Raw genomic sequence first — 21,916 nt, 5'->3', positions numbered from 1 at the left:
CACAAAACAGTCCGGCCCACCCGCTGCAACCCGGAAGAAAGGTTCCCAGTCCCTTCTTTAACCACACCCGCTGCCCTCTCTGTATGGGCTTTTATCTTGCACCAGATTTCCCATTCATCATTTACTGGCCTATAATATGTTATAATAGAGACAGGAGTCTCCTTCAGGTGTCGCTTTCATTGCAGACTTTTGTGCCTCAGGAAGGCTGAGCGTCAACCCAGCACTTCTTCATAAAATGAGGTCACACAGCCCAACATTTCAACACGCCTCAGATTGCCACCACTCCCCACCCCCCGCATAAAATAAAACACGACACACAGCTTTCCATGAGAAAGTTTGATCCTTAATTTAATCTAAAACCTAACCATGATCCACTGACAGCATTCATTTCTGGGTAGGGATCCATTCTATGAAGTTTAACCATCAACATCCAGCAAAAGAAAAGTGAGATAAAAACCAAAAAGAACTGCAGATGCTATAAACCAGAAATTGTTGGAAAAGCTCAGCAGGCCTGGCAGCGTCTGTGAAGTGAAATCGGAGTTAACATTTCGGGTCCAGTGACCCTTCCTCACAAAAAAGTGAGACGGCAGCAGCAAAAGTAGCAAACTACAGAAAAAAAATCTAAATATGTGCAGCGTATCTTGGATTCTCCAGCATCTGCAGTTCCCATTATCACTAATTATGTGCAGCTATTTGTTTCTGCTGGGAGAAAAACAAAAACACAATGCCTCAAGTTAGAAACACAACTGAAAATGAATGGCACTGGATATGAGCAAGGCTCAACAGATCAGGTCATATTTGCTGTTGAAAAGTAATCAAGATAACAAAGTTCTTACTATGTATTATGGTCACTGGATAAAACCTAATTCCTGAAATTTCAAATGTTCCAGGGTTAACGATAAATTTTATCAATTGATTTTGTTCAATGTTTAAATTCAATCTGAGAAAAACATACTAAACTGAATCAAACTCTAAAAAGTGATCAATTCAAACTAAATAGGATTCTCCATTGGTCACTTAAGCTCAATAGAATTTCTTAATAACTGACATGCATGAGCATAGCTTTTATGCTGATCTATTTATTAAAAAGGCTTCAAAGAAGTCCAAAGGCCAGAATCCATTGCATTTCTTTAAAACTAATCCATGTTCAATAACCTCAATTGGATGTAGAGCTGTAGTTAATGCTATAAGGCCAGGTTTTCTTCATCCTTTCTATAAAGAGTCAGACTTCTGATGGAATTGCAGACTTATGCTACAATGTACGTGTTTGTGTGGACCGGTAGAGATTTGCCTTCCTCAACTTCATGGAAGAGAATGAAATAAATATCCCTTTGACGTGTTAATATACACTCGATATCACTTTCACAACTTCAGGATAAAATGAAGATAGACTGACCCTTATTGCCAGCTCCCTTTCCCTATCCATGTATCCAGGATACTCAGATACAGCACATTCGCTAATACATTCAACCCACAACCATTTTGTTCTTTTGCTATCTGGCAAAATTAGAAACATGATCACTATGATATGAACAAAAATTCAAAGAACACTTAATTGTGATGAGGATTCTGATTGCATTTTGCAAAGCCTCTCTCGCAGGAATCATAAGAAAATACTAACCACATTCTTCTTTTATTAATTGAAAAGGCAATGACATTATTCTTGGTCAGGGATGGAGAGCAAGGAGACAAATCCTTCTTCTACATCCAAGGCCAGGAATGGTGGGAAATTGGCTATGAAAGTATCAGCATCCTACATTACAAGTGACTTCATAAATTGAGTAATTATGAAAACAGTTAAAAGGTTAAAAATGCAGTTGTACAGTTACAATTAATTGCAAGAAAATATCTGGACAGATTTTTCAGAAGAAGAGGGCAATGCTTTGCTCCTAACTTTTCCACAGTACATCCAAAGCTAAGTTTGATTAGGAAAAGGGAAGGAAAACAACCTTCACCTTAAATGGAACTCTGGTTAGGCCAATCACGCAGCTAACCTCATCACATTCAATCACACTTTCCAAATAAGGAAAATGGCATACACAGATGAACGTGAATGAAAGAAAAAGTTTTTCTCCTATAAAGGGAAACACTTTAAACACACAGCAACCCAAAATTTTCAAGATGACTCTCCACCTTGAATCTTTAATAATCATTTTAAAAATATAAAATGCAGCAGGAAAGCCACAAGTTTTGAATCACTTGGAGCAAAATTAAATCGAAAGCTCATTTCTATAGATGTCAGGAAGACAAGCCAAGTAAAAGATGAAACTCTTCTCTGGAAGAGTCCTATGTGTTTGTAGCATTGAAGCTTCACCGTATTCCCTGTGGCAGAGGAAACTTATATAGTCAACACACTTGCCTTCCAAACAGAACGCACAAACAAGATTTGACAATTGTAGCAGCTTCCTGGCAGCTCAAGAATGATCAAGTCATTGAGAAGCTCAGTCCATTTTTTTTAAGGCTAAAGTGCTTTTGTAAACTCTTCAACAGTATTAAAATAGAGTACAGCCTGAATACATGCTTTCTTTCCTGCTGAATACAGGAATCATTAATAAGTGTTATTGTTATTCCTTCTGTCAATATTTTCTAATTTTGATCCATTGCTGCATTTTCACTGAAGAACAGTACACTCACTGGACCGTCATCAACATTTTGAACATAGTGCCTCAGTTCTTTATGTCTCAGTTTTAATTTGTACAGTCAGTAAGGTCAGATGGTAGATTTTTGGTTTCAGCAATGAGGCGTTTCACTCCAACCATCCATTGTCCCACTTCATTCACATGGTCAACCATCAAAGATCTGTGGATTTCATCGGCAGAATCCCAATTGTGGTGCTCCATTTCTGTCAACAAAGATATACAACATGTTCTTAGAACTTAAATGTGTCATTAACCAAATGCTACTTACAACAATACAGATATGCTGAAGACGACAAGGAAAGGAGATGGTGAAATGTTGCACATTCCACCTCTTGGTGACTCAGAGCAGAATAGGTGAAGGGGAACTAGATGTCAGTGTGAAGTGAAACGAACAAGTGAGCAATAAAAAGAAACGCATAAAATAGACAGAATTGTTTGCATTCCACTGCCAGGATCTATGACTATGAAAGCCCCATGAGTAAAATGGCAGATGTTTCTATATTTCATGATGGAGGACTTAATCTAAAAAGTTGACTAAAATAAGCATTTCATCATTAGAGATTTTGTAAAGGGCTCTCATTTTATAATAGTTTTTCTTGACAAATATATTTCGAAATTCCAACAAATCTTTTGCTATCATCCCCCACATTTGCCCGACTTAACACCTATTCTATTTCTAGCTCAGCCCAGTTCTGAAGAAATTTCAATCTGAAACATTAATTCTATTTCAGTTGCTCAGAAATTAATAGAACTAGAGCTGAATTAATTACTTACTGATTTTACCTTCTTTAGTGGAGAATAAAGCATCTGTTTTCTGGCCAGTGCCTTTATTAACAGTCCATTTGAACTGAGATGAGAAGAAATTTCTTTACTGTTCACACTTCAGATTGAAAATTTTTGCAATTATCTACCCAGAAGTACGTAGAGGCTCCACCATTGAATATATTTCAGGATGAGGTAGACATATCTTTGAGCACTCAGGGAACCAAAGTAAATGGCGTCTGTTAGCAAAGTGAATTTGAATTGAAAGGCAGAGTATGGTGGGGCAAAGTCTACTTCTGCTCAAGTCACGTTCTAGTTAAAAAATTACAAGTTTGTCCTTATACCCACAGCTTTCACAGTTACACTCACTCATGCTTAAAATTGAGACTTTGAAGCCTTTACAAGTGCAACTCACATTTGTAGAGCATTTTATGAAATCTCTCAGCACATTCTATTCTGGTATCTCTATAAGAAACTGAACAAAGCATAGGACATCATGAAAGATTACCTTGCGTGAGCAGATGCATCCTATTCTGGACTGATACAGAAAGCCTTCCTGATTGCCACATGTCCTGAAGCATTAGTAGCCTTCTGGCAATATCATCACAAACTTGTTTCTACATACAAAATTTGAGAAGAAATTCAATGATTAGCTGTTACTGCCACTGAACGTTGAAACTTTTGCACATTCAAAATGATGCAATATTCTTCATGCAGCTTGACAGTGACCATCAAAATATTGATTTAAAATAAAAATTTGACATTCTTGTGAAAAACAGTTTCCACCATTATATTACCAGTTAATTTAATATCCATATGCACTACTCTAATTCCTATGCATGATCAGTCAATTCATTAACGATAGCTTTTGCAACAGACTAAATTTAAACATTTAGGATATGAAGATCTGTGATCACTGACACATTGTGATTGATTAAGTTTTTTGAAGAACTAACAAAGAGGACTGACGAGAGCAGAGCAGTGAATGTGATCTATATGGACTTCAGTAAGGTGTTCAACAAGTTCATCATGGTGGATTGATTAGCAAAGTTAGCTCACACAAAATACAGAGAGAACTAGCTATTTGGATTAAGAACTGGCTCGAAGGTAAAAGACAGAGGGTGGTGGTGGAGGATTGCTTTTCAGACAGGTTGCCTGTGACCAGTGTGTGCCAAAAGTATCAGTGCGGGGTTCACTGCTTTTTGTCATTTATATGAATGATTTGGATGTGAATATAAGAAGTATGGTTAATAAGTTTGCAGATGACACCAAAACTGGTGGTGCATTAGACAGCAAGGAAGGCTACCTCACAGTACAACAGGATCTCAAACAGATGGGCCAATGGGCCGAGGAGTGACAGATGGAGTTTAATTTCGATAAATATGAGATGCTGCATTTTGGAAAGACAAATCAGGGAAGGACTTATACACTTAATGGTAAGGTTCTAGAGAATGTTGCTGAACAAAGAAGCCTTGAAAGTGCAGTGACAGGTAGATTTGATAGTGAAGACTGAGTTTGGTACGCTTGCTTTCATTAGTCAGTGCATCGAGTATAGGAGTTGGAAGGTCATGTAGCTGTACAGGACATTGGTTAGGCCACTTTGGAATACTGCATGTATTTCTGGTCTCCCTGCTATGGGAAGGATATTATGAAAGTTAAGGGTTCTGAAAAGATTTAAGGATTTTTCCAGGATTGGAGGGTTTACGCTATAGAGAGAGGCTGAATAGTCTGCGGCTATCTTCTCCAAAGCATCAGAGGATGAGGGGGTGACCTTAGAGAAGTTTATAAAATCATGAGTAGTATGAATACAGTGAAGATACAAGGATTTTTCCCTGAAGTGGGGTGGTTTAAGGTTTGTGGGGGGGGGGGGGGAAGGAAAGATGTAAAAGGGTTCTAAGGGGCAAGATTTTCATGCAGAGGGTGCTGCATATATGGAATGAACTGCCAGAGGAAGTGGTGCAGGCTGGTACAGTTACAACATCTCTGGGCATCTGGATGGGTATATGAATAGGAAGGGTTTCAATGTGGACTTTACTAGCTTCAAAATCTCCCCACCCCAGCAACACATGACCAACCCTTCCTCTCATCCCCGCCTCCTTGGCCTGTGTCTCCTCTCCCATCTAATTGACCAATCCCCACTGCTGCCTACCCACACTCACCTATCACTATCCCACCTATCTTCCCCATCCGCACCCCTCCTCTCTCTATTTAATTCAGAGCTCCCTTCCCCCTCCCCCATTTCAGAAGAAGGGCCCCAATCTAAAATATCAGCTTTCGTGCTCCCCTGATACTGTCCAGCCTGCTGTGTTCCTCCAGCTGCACAGTGTTAAAAAATAAATCTACTTAGTTCTGTGTGATATGGTGACACAGTGGTTAGCACTGTTGCCGCACATCGCCAGGGATCCATGTTCAATTCCAGTCTTAAGTAATTATGTGCGGAGTTTCCACATTCTCCCCATGTCTGTGTGGGTTTCAGCTGGGTGCTCCAGTTTCCTTGTACTGTTCAAAGATGTACAGATTAGGTGGATTGGCCATGCTCAATTGTTCAGGGATGGGCAGAATGTGGTAAAGTGGAGTTATGGGTCTGGGGGGGATAATCTGGAGGGTCATTATGGACTCTGGGCCAAATGACCTCTTTCCACACTGTTGGGATTCTACATTCTACAAATGTGGCATCCATCTCATTGTGGTTTGCAGCGCCCAAGTGTCAACATAAGGCCTACCCAACATGCAAATTTAACAATGGAATACCAAATGATTGCTGTGTGTGAATTACCTTTGGAATGTTTTCAAGAGAGGAATGAGATTTTTTTCTACAAAAGTAGAAAATTTGTGTTTTTTCCATACATCAACTTTGCTAGTGTGCACGGATATTCGATACTCTGGGAATGTGTATGCAAAGTTGTTCCTCCAAGCTTCCACAACTGTCAAATTAACTCTACAATGAAGTGCTGTGAGGAGTGTGGAAATGCTGGAGTGATCTTCTCATTTTATGAGGAACTTCTCGACTAATGTTCAGTATTCCTGAGGCACAAAACTCAGTTGCAATTAAATAGTTACCTGAATCAACATTTTCTCTCTATTATGGTACTTAGTTGTGCTAAGTGTTTAATGTTGCATCTGTGGCTGATTTGAGCAAGTGCATATCTATATAGTATTATGTTGACCACTTCTCGTCATACAGCATTGTATCTGTAGCATTTTTATAACCTACTCAGATGAGATTTCTTAAGCCTGGAGCAATTTCTTAATTTTTGAAATAATTTCATTCATTCTCCACTTACCTTTATATGTTTCCTACAAGTCTCCAATGTTTTATTTAATGGAGTTAAAACATCTTCCAAATTTACTTCATAATCAGACATGGCTGTAGTGTTTTGCACTGGCTTACAATTATTCGATAAACCAGAGTGCTTCGGAGGTGGTGGCAGTGGCTTCTTCTCACAGGTTACAGAAGGACATGATGGTATAATTGCAGACTGAATTCCAGCTAGCCTATAATCTACAGGAGAAAATATATATTAGTAGAATCAAGCCATTGGGAATAAAAACTCTGAAACTGACAATAAATGCAATTGATAGAACTTCACAGAAGAATAACATTTTGTACTAGACAGGAATGGAGTAATTTCAGAATTAAATCAATACTGCAAAATTAACGTTTTGCCAGATATCTACATCATGGGCAGAATGGTAGGAGGCAGTTTCCCAAGCTCATTTTCCCATGTGATCAATTCCCATTTGTGGTTCGGAGGAAGTGCAAAGCAAATACAGAGCAAAGCACAGATGGCAAGTCTCAGGAGATTATTACATTGAGGAAATGATCCAGTTTACTACTGTAGAAGCCCTAATGACAGGCAAGGGATCACCCTACAGAGGGGTTGCCTGCCCATCTCCTTAGAACAAACAGTAAAACACTTCAGAAAATTCACATTAGAAAATGAGATTAAAACACACGAGCACCTAAGCGTTATAAGTATTTTAACACTGCTGTATTATTAAGCAGCCCCAAAGAAATAGCAAGTGCAGATTTGAGTAAATAGCAATCCTTACTTGCTCCTCATTTTGTCAATAGCTAAGCAGATACAGTCTCAAAAAGGGAAATTTGATCACAAAAAAACTGACACTCAAATCTGATGTAACTATAATTCAAATATTTATGATTACCAATACCAAACTGATATTCTGCCTTTGGCTGAATGCGTAATGTGGTAATTAATGCTCACCTTTTGGTTTATCCAGCTGAGGTGCCGGTACCCTCTTCGTCAGAAAATGTTTCCTGGGACCTACCTGTGCTTGTGTCTGCAAACCATATGAAAACTGGGGAGGATCATTCCAGCCTCGCTCCTGATTTCCTGGTTTAAAAAAAAATGATTAAGTAATTCCACATAAGTGATGATACCAAAATTAAACATACTGAACACTTCAAGCCTGAAATGTATGCAGTTTATAGAGAATGCTTGGAATATCTTTCCAAATATTTCTTTTCAAAAGAAACTGAATTTCTCCGTAAGCAATGATCAATTACAATTATTCACTAAAGCCAACCATTAGTGTGATTTTATTAGCATTTCCTTAACAAGCAAGGGAAACAGTCTTTTTTGTTTTAAATATTAAACCACAAATAAGTGTAAATTGAAGTCATTGTCAGTTGTGGACAAGAGGGCACAGACAGATATTGACAGCTCCTAACAATGAGCAAGCAGAATACTTGAGTAAATGAAAGTTGCCCTACTACTTCCAAAATAAAGGAGCTCCATCATAGCAACACTCAATTTATTTACTATTTTTTAAAATCACTCTCTTAATTTATAGAAAACATTTTTTCACCTGTTGCAATGCACTTGATATCAAATCCTCAAATAAGAAACACTCATCCTGTAACATGACTCTCATTGCAAGGGCACATAACCCCTCGACAAGTGGTGGAATATTACTTTCTTAAAAAGACAAATGATCAAATCAATTTTGTCCCAGCTTATGTATTTCAAAGTAAGAATATCAGTGGTCATTGAAATGCATTTCTCCAATGGTCACATGACAGTAAAGTTCATCTTACTCTGCTTAAAAGCCACAGAAACATTATTAGACCCCTGTCAATCTTTGCATTGCAAACTTTCAGTCAGAGAACTTTAACACAGCAACAGCGTTTAGCCAAAGTGGTTTATGTTGACGTTAATGTTCCACACGCTGACATTCCTGTTTCTGTTACGCGTTTACCTAGCTTCCCCTTCAATGTACCCATCTGACACACGTTTTAAACTGTTATGTAAATATATACCACAGAAGTGGTAATTCTGTACTGTGAACGTGACTGGCAGCTACATAAAACGTGTCTGATGCAAAAGACAATGAGCATCATCTCTCCTGACCAGGAGATGTCATTTCAAGGAAAGACCAAGACTATTTCCTCCCCAGCATTCTGCACTTTAAACATGGTATGCTTAGCAGCGAGGGGAATAGAATTTTCCTTCCATTAAATGTATTAATCACCTTTACAATACGGTCTGGGTGCTGCTTATTCTGTAAAGCAGGTTTAAATGTACTGACGTGATCAAAATGATCCGCCCACTGCTGACTCCAGCCTGAGTGCCACGTAAACCAGGGTATCAATCCGAGCCCTGTTTCCCCAGGCAGCTCTACCACCCTCCTCCCTCCATACCCTTCTGAGGGAAGGGTCACTTTGAACTCTGGCTGCCGTTTCCCACACGAAGCCCCTTACCGCCCGCTCGGTTCTCACCGGGTTTCACGAACAGATCCGACATTTCGCCGCCGTCCCTCCTCCTCGCCGGCACCTAGCTTCCGGCGAAATGCGTCACATCCTGTAAACGTCGCCGTACGGCAAAGGCCGGCGGAAATGAGTGTCGCAAAGCGTGGCGCCTGGGACTTCATTTGCCGTACAACGCAGCGCTTCGGGCTCCCTGTGCCATAGACTCATACAACTTCGGTCAAATTAGTCCCACCAGCTTGCCTTTTCGCGTACTTAACCAAATATCTTTTAAATATTGTAACAATGCCGTACAGTGAAGACTGTAATGCTGTCTGTGCTGTGCGGGGCAGGGCAGCATATTGTGCCTACTGAACCAAACAGCCTTGAGTGGCGAGCATCTCCACCACAAAGGATGGGTGCTGCAAATGTATATGAAAAGGGAAGGCACTTCCAGATGATATTAGGAGAGTAGCCTGAATAAGTCCTAACTGATACCTTCACAGCTGCTTTACTGCTATTGGACAGGTAACTGCCTCCCCATAACTCTCACCAAACTGACATTTTCCAAAATAAAGAGCCCAGAAGCACAACCTGCTAGTCAGCAGTCGCAATGGGTGACAGCAGGAATTTTATAGATGTCTTCCTTCAGCTTCGTTTTAACTGCTTTTTAGAAGGAGTGCCCAATAATTCAAGTTGAATACTACCTAACCCCACAGCGTCTCAATCTGAACCTTCAAACACCAATGTAATTTTAAATATTTTCAAAAACCAGCACTTCTTTGATCTCCATAAGATCATCAAAGGTAATTCAGTATGAACAATGAAAGGTTGGCCTTATGAATGACTCACATCCACAAATGATTTTTAAAAAAAAAATTATTACTATGGTCTGAGAGATGACAAAGTGTGGAGCTGGATGAACGCAGCATCTCAGGAGCACAAAACCTGACGTTTCAGGCCGAGACCCTTCAGGCCTGAAACGTCAGCTTTTGTGCTTCCTAAGATGTTGCTTGGCCTGCTGTGTTCATCCAGCTCCACACTTTGTTTTCTCAGATTCTCCAGCATCTGCCATTCCCATTATCTCTGATACTATGGACTTACATTGTTTGCAAATTAACTTGTAGATTTCCAGACTTGTTTGACATAGACCACTTGAAGCCAATGGACAGAAAAGGTTTTCAAGTTTATTAGTCTGGGTTGGACTCAAATTTGGAACCCTTGATGACGAGTTTAACTCTTGTATTTTTCATCACCTGCACTCAAATATTAATGGAATAAGCACAACCAATTCCAATTTTAACATACTTACCAAAGATATATCTTACTTTCATAAAACTCTCCAATGACTCAAACTTTGCTATTTGATCTGAAATAAAAATCTAAGGCACTGAAGCCAAATGAAACAATCAAATTATCACTACAGGTTTAACAAGAGTCTCACTTTCAATTCCAGTGTGTGCTTCAAAATTGTAAATACCATAAGGAAGGAACTGCCTTCAACATATGCAGAAGGTTATACAGAATTTTATTTTTAAAGCAGATATATGCATCTTAAAACGTGCATATCTGTGACCCAGAATTTGCTGGTGGCAAGCATTTTGTGTCAAAAATCCAAGTTATAACTTCCTTCTCAGCCCTAGGTTCCAATTATTTTAGTGCTAGAAATGACTACAATCAAGCACAATGCAACAGCAGCAATGTGGTAAATTGCAGGACTAACAGTTTATTGTGAACGAAAAAGGTATGAACAGTGTGAAGTGGTCACACTCTCTGTCTCTCATCTGAGGCCAGGGAAGAAGCAGTGTCCAGCAGTACATTTGAGGCCTCTCTTAAGTGTTGCATTCTACAAAGATTGCTTTCTCCAGACTGCAGATAATATTCAGAATTAATTTACATTTCCTTTTTATAAGGAGGATTTTTTGTGGGTATCTTTAATTTAAAAAGTGGGCATTTTCGTTAGAACTATTCAGTTGATCTCACTGTTCTAATGAAGAGGAAAAAAAAGATTGATACAGAATAGGATGAAATTGAGTCAAATTAAAGGCAGGAAACAGTATCAGGACTAAAGATTAAATTGAGAGTGAGACCACAAAAGAAATGCATGAGACATTCACTTGATAAGCCTCCACAAACTCCAGTTTTAACTGTTCTCTTTCTGAATTTCCAAAGTTGAGTGGCATGTCAAGACAATTAGTCACTCCATTTAAAGTGTGCTTACAATATTCAATAGCTGTCCTAACTTTAACCAACTTGTTTCATTATATTAATGATGTAAATTCAGCAACTCCTTGAAAATCACAGGGTCAGTAACAGCAAGATCTGTTATGCAAGGTCAGTGGGGGTGCATTTCAAATCGTACAGCAATTTGCAATGATTCACAACTCATGGTGTATTTTTTTCCTCAAAAATGCAAATTCCTGGGTTGGTTACAACTAATAACAGTGTGCTCTGCCAAGTCATCTTTATTTTCCCAGCAAGTTTTGGATCACTGAGTCCTTCGGAGGCATTTTCAACAGCTTGTATTCTGCACTTTTATTCTCAAAGTCTAGTATTAGGCAATTGCGTCTTTGAATTGTCTTCACTTTCCCAAATTTGAGAAATCTGGACCGCCACCACCATAGTTTCCAGAAATGTCAGCTCCACTAAAGTCAAAGCCAGGATGCTGTGCAAGAGGAAAGCGGAAGTTCATTAGCGTGATGAAGTTTCTAAATGTCTAATGATTATTCAAATGAGAACAATCCACATGGTTTTCGGCGTGATATCTTGAATCATGCTACTTAGTCACACGGCTTATCATGCCGAAGAAATTCTAGCATGATTAAAATATTTCATAGAATCATAGAATCCATAGTGTGGAAGCAGGCTATTCTGCCTATCCAGAGCACACCAATCCTCTGAAGGGCATCCACTCAGGCCACTTCCTTACCCTATCCTTGTAACTCTGCATTTCCAATAGTTAATCCACCTAGCTCACACGCCCCTGGATACTGTGAGCAATTTAGCATGGCCAATACACCTAACCTGCACATCTTTGGACTGTGGGAGGAAACAGAAGCATCCAGAGGAAAGCCACACAGATACGGAATGTGCAAACTCCACAGAGACAGTCCACCCAGGCTGGAATCAAACCTAGGTCCTTGGCGCTGTAGGCATCAGTGCTAACCACAGCTACTGCGCCACCTCAAAGCTTTGGTAGGATAAGTATCAATTAGGGAACATCAATTTTTGAAAAGTAAAGCAATTTTTCAGCCTGTGAACTCTTTAATTGCTGCAATAGCATTACTTTGAATCTCACTTGCCATATGCAGTACCAAAGATTCCAATCTCACACATCATCTGCAAGGTATCTTAGTTTGTGCATCCAAGTGTAACCATTTCACTTTTCAGAAATAATACACCCTCAGTCACAACAATGTGACAGGCCCACATTCTACTGCCAAATTTCAGTTGGATATCCCTGTCTCTTATCTCGCTCGTGGTCTTCATATTTTTTCCTGTAACGTTAAGGCAACTATAACTTCTCCCCTCTTTCACCTTCTGCAGACTCTGCCTGGCTGGACAGGGCTATCAAGTGATTTATTTCAATGTCTTTGATGCAACAGCAGAAGTAGGCCTTTCAGTCCATTGAATCTGTCCTGACATTCAATGGGACCACAGACATGATCATCGTCAGCTCTGTTTTACTGCTTTTCCTCACATCCCTTGATTCCCTATTGGTTAAAAATCTATCTCAGCTCTGAGTATGCTTAATGACCCAGCTTTGACAGCTCTCTGCAGGAGAGAATGCCACAGATTCACTAACCACTGAAAAAACTGCTACTCACCTCTGCTTTAAATGGGCAAACCTTTCTTCTGAGATTTTGGACTCTGGTCCTCGACTCTCTCAGAAGGGAAAAAAAAGCCTTTCCATATCTATCTGGTCAAGTTCTCTAAGAATCTTGCATGTTTCAATAAAGTCACCTCTCATTCTTCTAAACTCAAAATCAGCAATTTTTTTTATCCTGTCAAAAAAAATTTTTTTAGCCTTAGAATGAGGTGATACTCAGAAGAGGATAAAAGGGAAATACAATTGACAGTTTCTGGTATTTCACTCAAGTGGTCATTCTTTATTTTGAGTGTTATCACTGTCAGTAGCCTATTGACCACCAAGAGCATTGCAGCCATCCCAGAAGATTCAAGTTACAATGTTGACAAGTCAAACTGTGTGCTTTACACTCACAAAAAGGGCTATTTCCACTCTGCAGTAAATTCCTAGAAAAACTGCATAAGTTAAGCCATTCTGCACAGATTTCAAGGACATTGCCAGTAATAATGGGTGTGATTAGTGTAATAAATTATAAAAATTTGTCTGATTATTAAGCTGCAGATACTCATAAATACTTTGAGGGAAGATTAGCTTCTGGTCAACAGAAGATTGTGTAATTTCTCTACTGGCTTGCTAACATATTTGCTTTGCATCTTCTGCTTATCATATTTCTTTCAGATATTTGCACAACAGAACAGATCTAGTTGCAATCCACTGTTATTAACCAAGTAGTATACTTTATTTCATATGGTACTATTACTTACCTCCCTTTGGAACCTCTCTAGTGTAAGTTTCTTCTGCATTTCATCTTGCAGCAGGGGGTCAGCACGATACTGCCCTTCCAGCAATGAAGACCAGCAGTTCCCAGCTTCTCGGTTACTTTTCCTTAGAACTATACTGATCTGTTTCTTATCCTCTGCCAGAAAGCAAAATCTTCTTAGAGATGGAACAAAATAAGAGTTGAAAGTGTACACTTTTTAATTCTCCAATTTCTTATGTCAGAAAATAGAGTAAAGGAATGGTACACATTCTTACAATGAAACATTAAAAAAAAAAGAAAAATAAGGTATATAGTTTTGTTTTCTTTATTCATTCATGTGATGAGGGCATCACTGCTAGGCAGCATTTATTGCCCATCCCTAATTGCCCAGACGGCAGTTAAGAATCAACCACATTGATGCGAGTCTGGAGTCACATGTAGGCCAGACCACGTTAGGGCAGCAGATTTCCTTCCCTGAAGGACATTAGTGAAGGATGGGTTTTTCCAACCATCAACAATGGATTCATGGCCAACATTAGAGTCTTAATTCCAGATATTTTATCGAATTCAAATTCCACCATCCACCATGGTGGGATTCAAACCCGAGTCCCCAGAACATTATCTGGGTCTCTGGATTAACAGTCCAGCAATAATACCACTAGGCCATCACCTCCGCTATGAAGGAAGCATTTTAATTTAAGATTGTTGCCTACCTAGAGTCCATGTTCCTTCATCAGAAACAGTAGAATCAAAGAGCTTCCCCTGAAAATTAAGTAAGATTTGCCAGTAACAATCTGGATTGCTGCACAAAAATAAAAATTCAACTCACTACATTCTTTGTCTTTAACTTTACGTGAATGTTATGTTAGTTCATGCCACCAATCTTGCTTGACACAAAAATCTGAACGTTCAAAACCCAGATTAGGGCTTGAAAACAATCCAGCACTTCAGAATAACATTGGGAGATTCCATCATTGTCACTGGTGTCAAGTTTCAGGGATACACTCTTTTTAAAAACAAAAAGCAGTCTATGAAACATTTTGGGACATAGAACATGAAATATTCTATAAATGCTCATTCTTTCTTCTTCCTTCACCTGCTATTAGAATTGCTCTCTAAAATGTTTGCCTGCAAACGCAGTATCTTGTATTTTTATTCAAACAAACAAGCTTCTTTAAAGTATTTCTGGATTTCTCTGGGCATGCCATATTCAATTGTTAGCTTGCAGAATTACCAAAAGTCGAAAACAGATCAGAGCTCAGATCGATGCTCGAGTTCCAACAATAATTTTCTTGAATAATTATTCCTTCCTAACATAAATTGAAGTGAGAAAAATATAGTTCTGAATGTTGCCTTTAAAAGGCATTTTGTTGAGCTTTTCATCTTGTACTCATCAGGACAATACCAATTAAAGGGGGAAACCAATCTTTATATTGTATGAGAGAAGAGTGTTGATTGACTGGCATGTGGACTCCAATTGTTGCAAGTCTTGCCAGAGAGACAAACACATGAATATTGATCAACAGCCAACTGCTAAGCTTTGTTTAAATACAATATTGTGAAATAAGAACTGAACATCTGAAAATACATAGCATGCATCTCAGAATTTCCTCAGAAAAGCTATAAAATCTTCACTTGATGTTTCAATAGTCCTGTCCAAATATCTGGTTGTCAATTCAGTGTCTCAGGCAACATTATCTCATGTTTAGGAATGAAAGCTGTGATGACAGATCTATTATCAGAACATTGGAGATAAAGTTCTTTAAACCAAGTATACAACTATATTCATTTAAGGAAATGCATTATCAATGATAGATTTTTAAAAATTTAGTGAGACTCATTTGAAGTGGAGAAAAGGTGACAGGAAAGGGATCTTTACCTTCAATATCACTTGTCCCTTAACAGACAATGCTATATCTTTACTCCCCAGACTACATTTGATTTCTTTTGCAGATGTTCCAACTGGAACATGGACATCAATGAAAACTTCTTCCATGGTCTGATACCATTCACCCCATGGGGTCTTGCAGCGAACAGTCCCACTTCTTTCATCAAAATGAACTGACATGGCTTGAAAAATGAAAAGATTAGCATTTTACAAACAAGGACACATTGATATTGAACTATGAAAAATGTTAGAGCAAGGTAACCAGAAAATTAAGCAGCAACCAACTAATCCCAGCTACATAATTTTAGAATGGCGATTTCCTTATATTTATTAAATGTATTATTATTATTCAACATTAAACACATTTACATATGGAATAATCCTTTCTCAGTTTTAATGAGGAGGTGCCGGTGTTGGGCTGGGGTGGACAAAGTCAGAAATCGCACGGCGCCTGCTGGACTATAACCTGGTGCAATGTGATTTCTGACTTTTACCAGTTTTAGTAGTGAAATGAAGATCATATTGCATATTACTATTTTGTTACACTCTACAACCATTCCTCAACTATTTATTTGCTACAAGAAATAAGATTCAACCATGACACATACAGGAAATAATGATGGATGGGTAAAAATCCTCTTGCCTATCCAACCAATCCCATATCTTGGGAGGATTTTCCCTCCAAAATCGGGAAAACGATTTTGAGACCAGTTCAGTTCCCCATCCTACCCCAGGAAATGGATGGGAAGAGTGGAAGTGAGAAGTAGTCACAGCTTGTGATTTTTGTGGAGATAGTGTACTACTTGGCTGAGACAGGTTGCAGTCCAATTCATGGATAGGAGATTGAGGTAAAAAGTGGGACAGACAGAGAAAATACCAGGGTAGCCATTGGGTAAATGCAGGAAACAAGAAAGAGACAGGCAGAAAGACAGATATCAAATAGAGAAGCAGAAAATGCAGCTGTTGTTGTTGTTGTCACAAACCAGTTACACTTTGGGGGACTGAAAGCTAATTAGTTGGTTTAGTTGATGAATCTTACTGGCCAGTCACTTGGTGCTTTGGTAGCCACATGCATGAAATGGACAATACCCTGTATTTAGAAAAATTCAATGTTGAATACACAACATTTTTCACCTGTGAGGGCCTCAGCTAGATGAAGGTGAATGAAGAATCAGTGGCCTTGCTCCTAATGCCAGCTGGTGTCTTAGGTATGCTCAACTGCATCCAAAATAATGTCAGAAACTTTTCTCTATGTCTTCCCAACAGTAGAGTCACCCTTCTCCATGATATCTACACAACAAATGGTACCCAGCTACCAATGGCTGAGTATATCTCTTAACTTTGCTCCTTTTTACAGGCCCACCTCAGCTGATAGTACGACCATGACTTTATCCCTGTGATGCTCAGTCTCCATGCACTTGGGCTAGCCCTATTCCACTTTGTAGCCCATGTTTACCTGCCAAAATCTCAAGGCTGGCTGGCAGTGAGCTCAAGAAGGTTAAGTGGTGTTATTCCCAAATTTGCAGGTTGCCTGGTGCCTTCTTCAACAGGATAATTAGCAGCAGGAGCAGCAGAATCAGGACACCAGCTCCCAGTGCTCATTTTTAACCCTGAACTTTGGACCTAAAATTTCTGGCCCATGTCTATCACAGCATTTATACTCGCCATCCCACTCAGTACAAAACATGTAGTATTCTGAGAGAATAGACAAAGTGAAAAGATCCAATTAGGAGTGCAGGGCTTAGGTGGAAGAAGAGCATGAAAATTATTCTCTGACCCATATACATCATGGAAGCAAGCATAGAATAGAGGCCATTCGACCTTCCAGTCTGCACCAAGGAGTATCCAACCCAGACTCAAGCCCCCATCCTATCTCCATAACTCTTCACTATCCACAGCCAATCCACTCAGCTTGCACACCTTTCGACTGCGGGAGGAAACTGAAGCACCCAAGGGAAACTGATACAGACACAGAAGAACTCTACGCAGAGAGTCACCAAAGGCTGGAATCAAACTGGGTCCCTGGGGCTGTGAAGCAGTGGTGCTAACCACTGAGCCATCGCGCTGGCTCCAACAGACAAGTCCAGAAGAAAAGTCTGGCCAAAAATCCTAAGCAGCATTTACAGTCACAGAGTTTTTACAGAACACAATGAGCCTCTTTGGTCCATCATACCCTCGATAGTCACTAAGCATCAATCTACTCTAATCCCATTTTCCATCAATTAGACCATACCCTCATATAGTGTTTCAAGTGATCAGTTAAATATTTCAGAATGTCTTGAAGGGTCTCGCCTCGACCACCCTTTTAGAAAGTGAGTTCCAGGTACTCACCCTACCGTCAGAATGAAAATTATTTTGTCTTTAAATCTCTTCTTAACCTCTTGTTTCTTCCCTTAATAGTATACCTCTGCTTCTTGATCCCTTTGAGGGGGACAAGATTTCTGCCCACCTGTGTCCCTCATAACTTTGTACACCTCAAACAAGTCTTTCTTAATATCTTACCTTCTACAATATTAATAGATAAGTATTTTAGAGAAAATATCTAATTAACTTCAACATCTGGTCAAAATGCCATCCTTGAATTACTTTAAGATGTTCCTATCAGGCCACAAAGCCTTCCTTTACTCTTTCAATTCACATGTGAGATTCTCTCAGGTTCATCCCAGCCTCGCCTCCCCTGACAGAAACGGATACTTTTACGACACTGTCACAAAATCCTGACACGCGCACCCTCCCTCCCTCCCCCTCTCTCTCTCCCTCTCTCTCTATCAGAACAAACGCCTTCCACTTGAAAACTGGGATTAACAATGTGGAAATATCCAGCAACCATTTAAATTAGTGCCTTTGAGGACCCTACCGGCGAGCTGATCGTTGGTTTGTGGTGGGGATTTTATTTTCCCGGGGGCGGGGGCGAGGACTAGGAACTTAATGAATGGAAGATGAGACACAGGGAAGGGTAGAGGCGTTGGACGTTTCGCTGAGTAGTCTGGGATTTGTAGGCATGTTCCTGTCAGGCGGACTGCCCGATGACGTGTTTGCGCCGCGGGAGAAAGACTACACCTCCCAGCATTCTGCGTAGCAGATTCGCGCTATTGCGTCCGACTTGAGGGTGAGCAGGCTTGGGGAAGCCGGCTGCTTGTGATACGTTTGAACATGACGGTTAGTTTTAGCCACCCGGAGCCTTAACTGATATTTTTGTTGCGGTAGGGGTCACCGTTCCTGTACGCTGGCATAAGCTGGTTCACACATGGACATGAGGGTGTCAGCGAGAAAGTGCGGTCCTCACTGTGTGAGACAGGCCCGCGGATACTGACATGTCCAGTCAGTACAGTGTAGAGCTGAAGGAACGCAGCAGCTCAGGCAGCATCAGAGATGCAGAAAAGCCGACCGTTCATCAGTTCTGATGATAAAGGGTGTAAATCCGAAACGTCTCCTCTGATGCTGCCTGACCTGCTGTGTTCCTCCAGCTCCACGCTGTATTGACTCTGACTCCAGCATCTGCAGTTTTTGAAGTCTCCAACTCACATGGCACCAGCTGTTCCAGGAATGTGGATTCCTGCTGGGAGGGTTATGACCGGGTTGGTGAGGGTTAAGGAAATATCTGCTGCGGAGTTGCAGCAGTGGGTGTTGGGATGTAATGAGGATATCTGCTGGCAGGGTTGTGACCTCGTTTATAGTGGGCGTGGGAAGGAGGACGGTTGCATGCTGCAGGGAAATGGGATGGTTTGTTGGGCTCAGTAGCAGTCGCACTCTGTCAAAACTTTATCATGTGGCTTCTGGCCCAGAGATCAGGGCACAGAAATCAAGGCAGACCCTCCCTATTCAGGCAGTGCTGTTGAGTTTCTGATGGAACTGTCGTACCATTATGTGCTGAAATTTCTAGAGAGGTACTTGAACCCAAAACTTTCTGATTAAGTAATTGTCTGCTCACTGAAGGCAGCCTGTTTCTGTCTAACTCAGTTGTTGACTTACAGAGAGCTGTTAAGTTATGGATCTAAGGAATGAGAAATCTTTAGCAAGTTACAGATTTGGAAGGCTAATAACATTTAATGCCTTTTAAAATTTTCCCCACAATAGGATCGCAAAGGAACAGCTAAGGTTGATTATCTGAAGAGGATTGAAAAGGATATCCAGAAAAAATGGGACGAAAACAAGTTGTTTGAAATTGATGCTGTAGACCCAGGGAGTGCAGAGAGTAGGTAAGATAATACTGGTTAGGTAAGTTGTTTTACTAGCCATTTTGCAAGGTTTCTTGTCTTTTTGATTTTTGGATTAAGTTCACCTGGATTAAGGCATGTACAACATTGAAATGCGATGGATGAACTTATTCCCTTCTTTATCAAACTTCTCAGTTGGTTGCAACAGCTCATGCTGTAAAGAACTTAAACTGATAACTTTCTCCAGTTAAATGTGGTTAATTGTTTTTAGTGTAAGCAGTGAGGATCTCATCACAAGGTTTTATTGAATGAAAGTGAACAAATTTATTATCTGCTAAGTAAGTTTGAGGAAAATAATAATCATATGACCCTCATGCAGTCACTCTTAGAAATGAATGTACAAAGTTAAAAGGGGATAGTATCCAGAACAAAAGAGAATAGAAGAATATACAGTTCAGAGTCCTTCACGAGTGCTTTATATAGACATTTTTAGCCTGAGATCATGATTGGTCAGGTGGTTTCTTGGACCGCCAACAGTGGCAAACATTTTAGTTATCTTTTAGTTCTTGGTTCTCTGCTTTCCAGGTGAACCGGGTACATCACTTTTTGAGAGAGCCAACCTCCTCAGCCAGTGTCTGCAGTGAATCGGGTGCCAATCAAGCAAACTGCTTTGTTCTGGATGGTTTCAAGCTTAAATGTTCAAGCTACAGTCAACAAGGAATTAGAGAATATTCTATCACATTCTTGTTTGTTTTTAAAATTCACTTGTGGGACATGGGCATGCTAGCTGGCCAGCATTTATTGCTCATCCCTAGTTGCCAATGGTGAGCTGTCTTCTTGAACCACTGTTTTCTGTATGGCAGGTAGGCTCATGATGGCATTAAGGAGAGAATTCCAGGGTTTTGACCAAGTAATATTGAAGGAAGGGCGGTTATATCTCCAAGTCAGAGTGGTGAGTGGCTTGGAAGGGAAGCTGCAGGTGGTGATGTTCCAATTTACCTGCTGCCTTTGGTCTTCTAGATGGAAGTGGTTGCAGGTTTGGAAGGTGCTGTTGAAGGAGCTTTGAATTTCAGCAGTTTCTTGGAAATGGTACACACTGGTGCTACTGAGCATTGGTGGTGAATTGAGTGGATGTTTTGAATGTGGTGCCAATCAAGCAGGCTGCTTTGGCCTGCATGGTGTCAAGCTTGACTATTGTTGGAACTACACTTATCCTGCACAAGTGGTACTTATTGCTGGACTGTTAATCCAGAGACCCAGGGAATGTTATGGGGATGCAGGTGCAAATCCCACCAAGGCAGATAGTGAAATTTGAATTCAATAATAAAAACAAGTCTGGAATTAAAAGTCTAATGCCAACCATGAATCCATTGTCGATTGTGAGAAAAACCTGTCTAGTTCACTAATGCCCTTTCGGGAAGGAAACTGCTATCTTTACCTGTTCTGGACTACATGTGACTCCAGACCCACAGCACTGTGATTGACTATTTATTTATTAGTCGATCAGTTCAGGCTAAATGTTTTCTGGCTCTTGGTGCTGTATCTGAGGAGTGGGGAAGAGTTTCAAACACTCTGCAATCATCAGCAAATATCCCCACATGCGGACTTGTGATTGCGTGATGAAGCAACTGAAGGTGATTTGGATCTAGGACACTACACCGAGGAACTCCTGCAATGGTGTCCTTGGACTGCATTGACTGGTCTTCAAGGATCGCAATTATCTGTCTTTTGTGTTAAGCTTGATTCCAAACAGCTTTCAGCTGATTCCCACTGACTTCAATTTTGCTAGGGTCCCTTGATGCCAGACACAATTAAGTGCTGCATTGATGTTGAGGACAGTCATAATCATGCGGCACAGTAACAAACCCTTTTGGTCCCTTTCAAACCTTTCCCTGCTCATGTTGAGCCTATGCCCTTCAGTTTTGGGGAGAAAAATCCTTGGCTATTAACCTTATCTGCACCCCTCATGATTTTATAAACTTCATAAAAATTATCAGGTCATTTTTTCTCTTACCACCATTAATACAAATTGCATTCTTAATGTCTGAAAGCTTTTAACAATTTAGTTTGATTAGTTCTGATGTATTTTTCATTGACACCATAAGATGTAGGATCAGAGTAGGCTATTCACCACATCAAGTCTGCGTTGCCATTCATTGAGATCATGGCTGACTTTTTCGTGATGTAGAGTTCAC

At 40.1% G+C, this 21,916-nt stretch overlaps 3 protein-coding genes across 4 annotated transcripts in view; 1 reads left to right on the top strand and 2 right to left on the bottom strand.

Annotated features, from left to right (window-relative positions):
* Window positions 1-347: 347 nt before the first annotated feature.
* Window positions 348-9,280, bottom strand: sra1 (steroid receptor RNA activator 1). Its single transcript, XM_048543848.1, has 5 exons — window positions 9,142-9,280; window positions 7,628-7,756; window positions 6,686-6,903; window positions 3,910-4,018; window positions 348-2,842 (listed from the first exon to the last, which is right to left on the bottom strand). Exons 1-5 carry the CDS (start codon window positions 9,164-9,166, stop codon window positions 2,688-2,690), a joined length of 636 nt encoding a protein of 211 aa, XP_048399805.1. The 5' UTR covers window positions 9,167-9,280; the 3' UTR covers window positions 348-2,687.
* Window positions 9,281-10,617: 1,337 nt separating this feature from the next.
* Window positions 10,618-18,507, bottom strand: nudcd2 (NudC domain containing 2). Of its 2 annotated transcripts, none has more exons than XM_048543408.2 (5): window positions 18,422-18,507; window positions 15,556-15,746; window positions 14,390-14,438; window positions 13,681-13,832; window positions 10,618-11,773 (listed from the first exon to the last, which is right to left on the bottom strand). In XM_048543408.2, exons 2-5 carry the CDS (start codon window positions 15,742-15,744, stop codon window positions 11,690-11,692), a joined length of 474 nt encoding a protein of 157 aa, XP_048399365.1. In that variant the 5' UTR covers window positions 15,745-15,746; window positions 18,422-18,507; the 3' UTR covers window positions 10,618-11,689. The 2 variants fall into 2 exon arrangements, with proteins under 2 accessions (XP_048399365.1, XP_048399364.1); XM_048543407.2 differs by lacking the exon at window positions 18,422-18,507 and adding an exon at window positions 18,067-18,246.
* Window positions 18,508-18,640: 133 nt separating this feature from the next.
* The window catches only part of lars1b (leucyl-tRNA synthetase 1b), a 61,910-nt gene continuing 58,634 nt past the window's right edge, over window positions 18,641-21,916 (top strand). Inside the window, exons 1-2 of the mRNA XM_048543193.1 lie at window positions 18,641-18,723; window positions 19,642-19,763. Coding sequence (XP_048399150.1) covers window positions 18,718-18,723; window positions 19,642-19,763 — 128 coding nt within the window. The 5' untranslated portion in view covers window positions 18,641-18,717. The remainder of the gene's footprint in view (window positions 18,724-19,641; window positions 19,764-21,916) is intronic.

Source organism: Stegostoma tigrinum, chromosome 13 (genome assembly GCF_030684315.1).
Source record: "Stegostoma tigrinum isolate sSteTig4 chromosome 13, sSteTig4.hap1, whole genome shotgun sequence".
In the NCBI taxonomy this organism is placed as follows: Eukaryota; Metazoa; Chordata; class Chondrichthyes; order Orectolobiformes; family Stegostomatidae; genus Stegostoma; species Stegostoma tigrinum.
This window is presented reverse-complemented; position numbering and strand designations above follow the sequence as displayed.

What these genes read in the sequence shown, in the direction of transcription:
- sra1 (XM_048543848.1), bottom strand. Translation starts at nt 9,166, where the DNA reads ATGTCGGATCTGTTCGTGAAACCCG. An exon ending in GGATCTGTTCGTGAAACCCG is followed by an intron (nt 7,757 to 9,141) that starts GTGAGAACCGAG and finishes TTTTTAAACCAG; the next exon opens with GAAATCAGGAGCGAGGCTGG. An exon ending in GATGCATCTGCTCACGCAAG is followed by an intron (nt 2,843 to 3,909) that starts GTAATCTTTCAT and finishes CTTTGTTGACAG; the next exon opens with AAATGGAGCACCACAATTGG.
- nudcd2 (XM_048543408.2), bottom strand. Translation starts at nt 15,744, where the DNA reads ATGTCAGTTCATTTTGATGAAAGAAGTGGGACTGTTCGCTGCAAGACC. An exon ending in TGAAGGAACATGGACTCTAG is followed by an intron (nt 13,833 to 14,389) that starts GTAGGCAACAAT and finishes GCTTTCTGGCAG; the next exon opens with AGGATAAGAAACAGATCAGT. An exon ending in TAGAGAGGTTCCAAAGGGAG is followed by an intron (nt 11,774 to 13,680) that starts GTAAGTAATAGT and finishes CCTCTTGCACAG; the next exon opens with CATCCTGGCTTTGACTTTAG.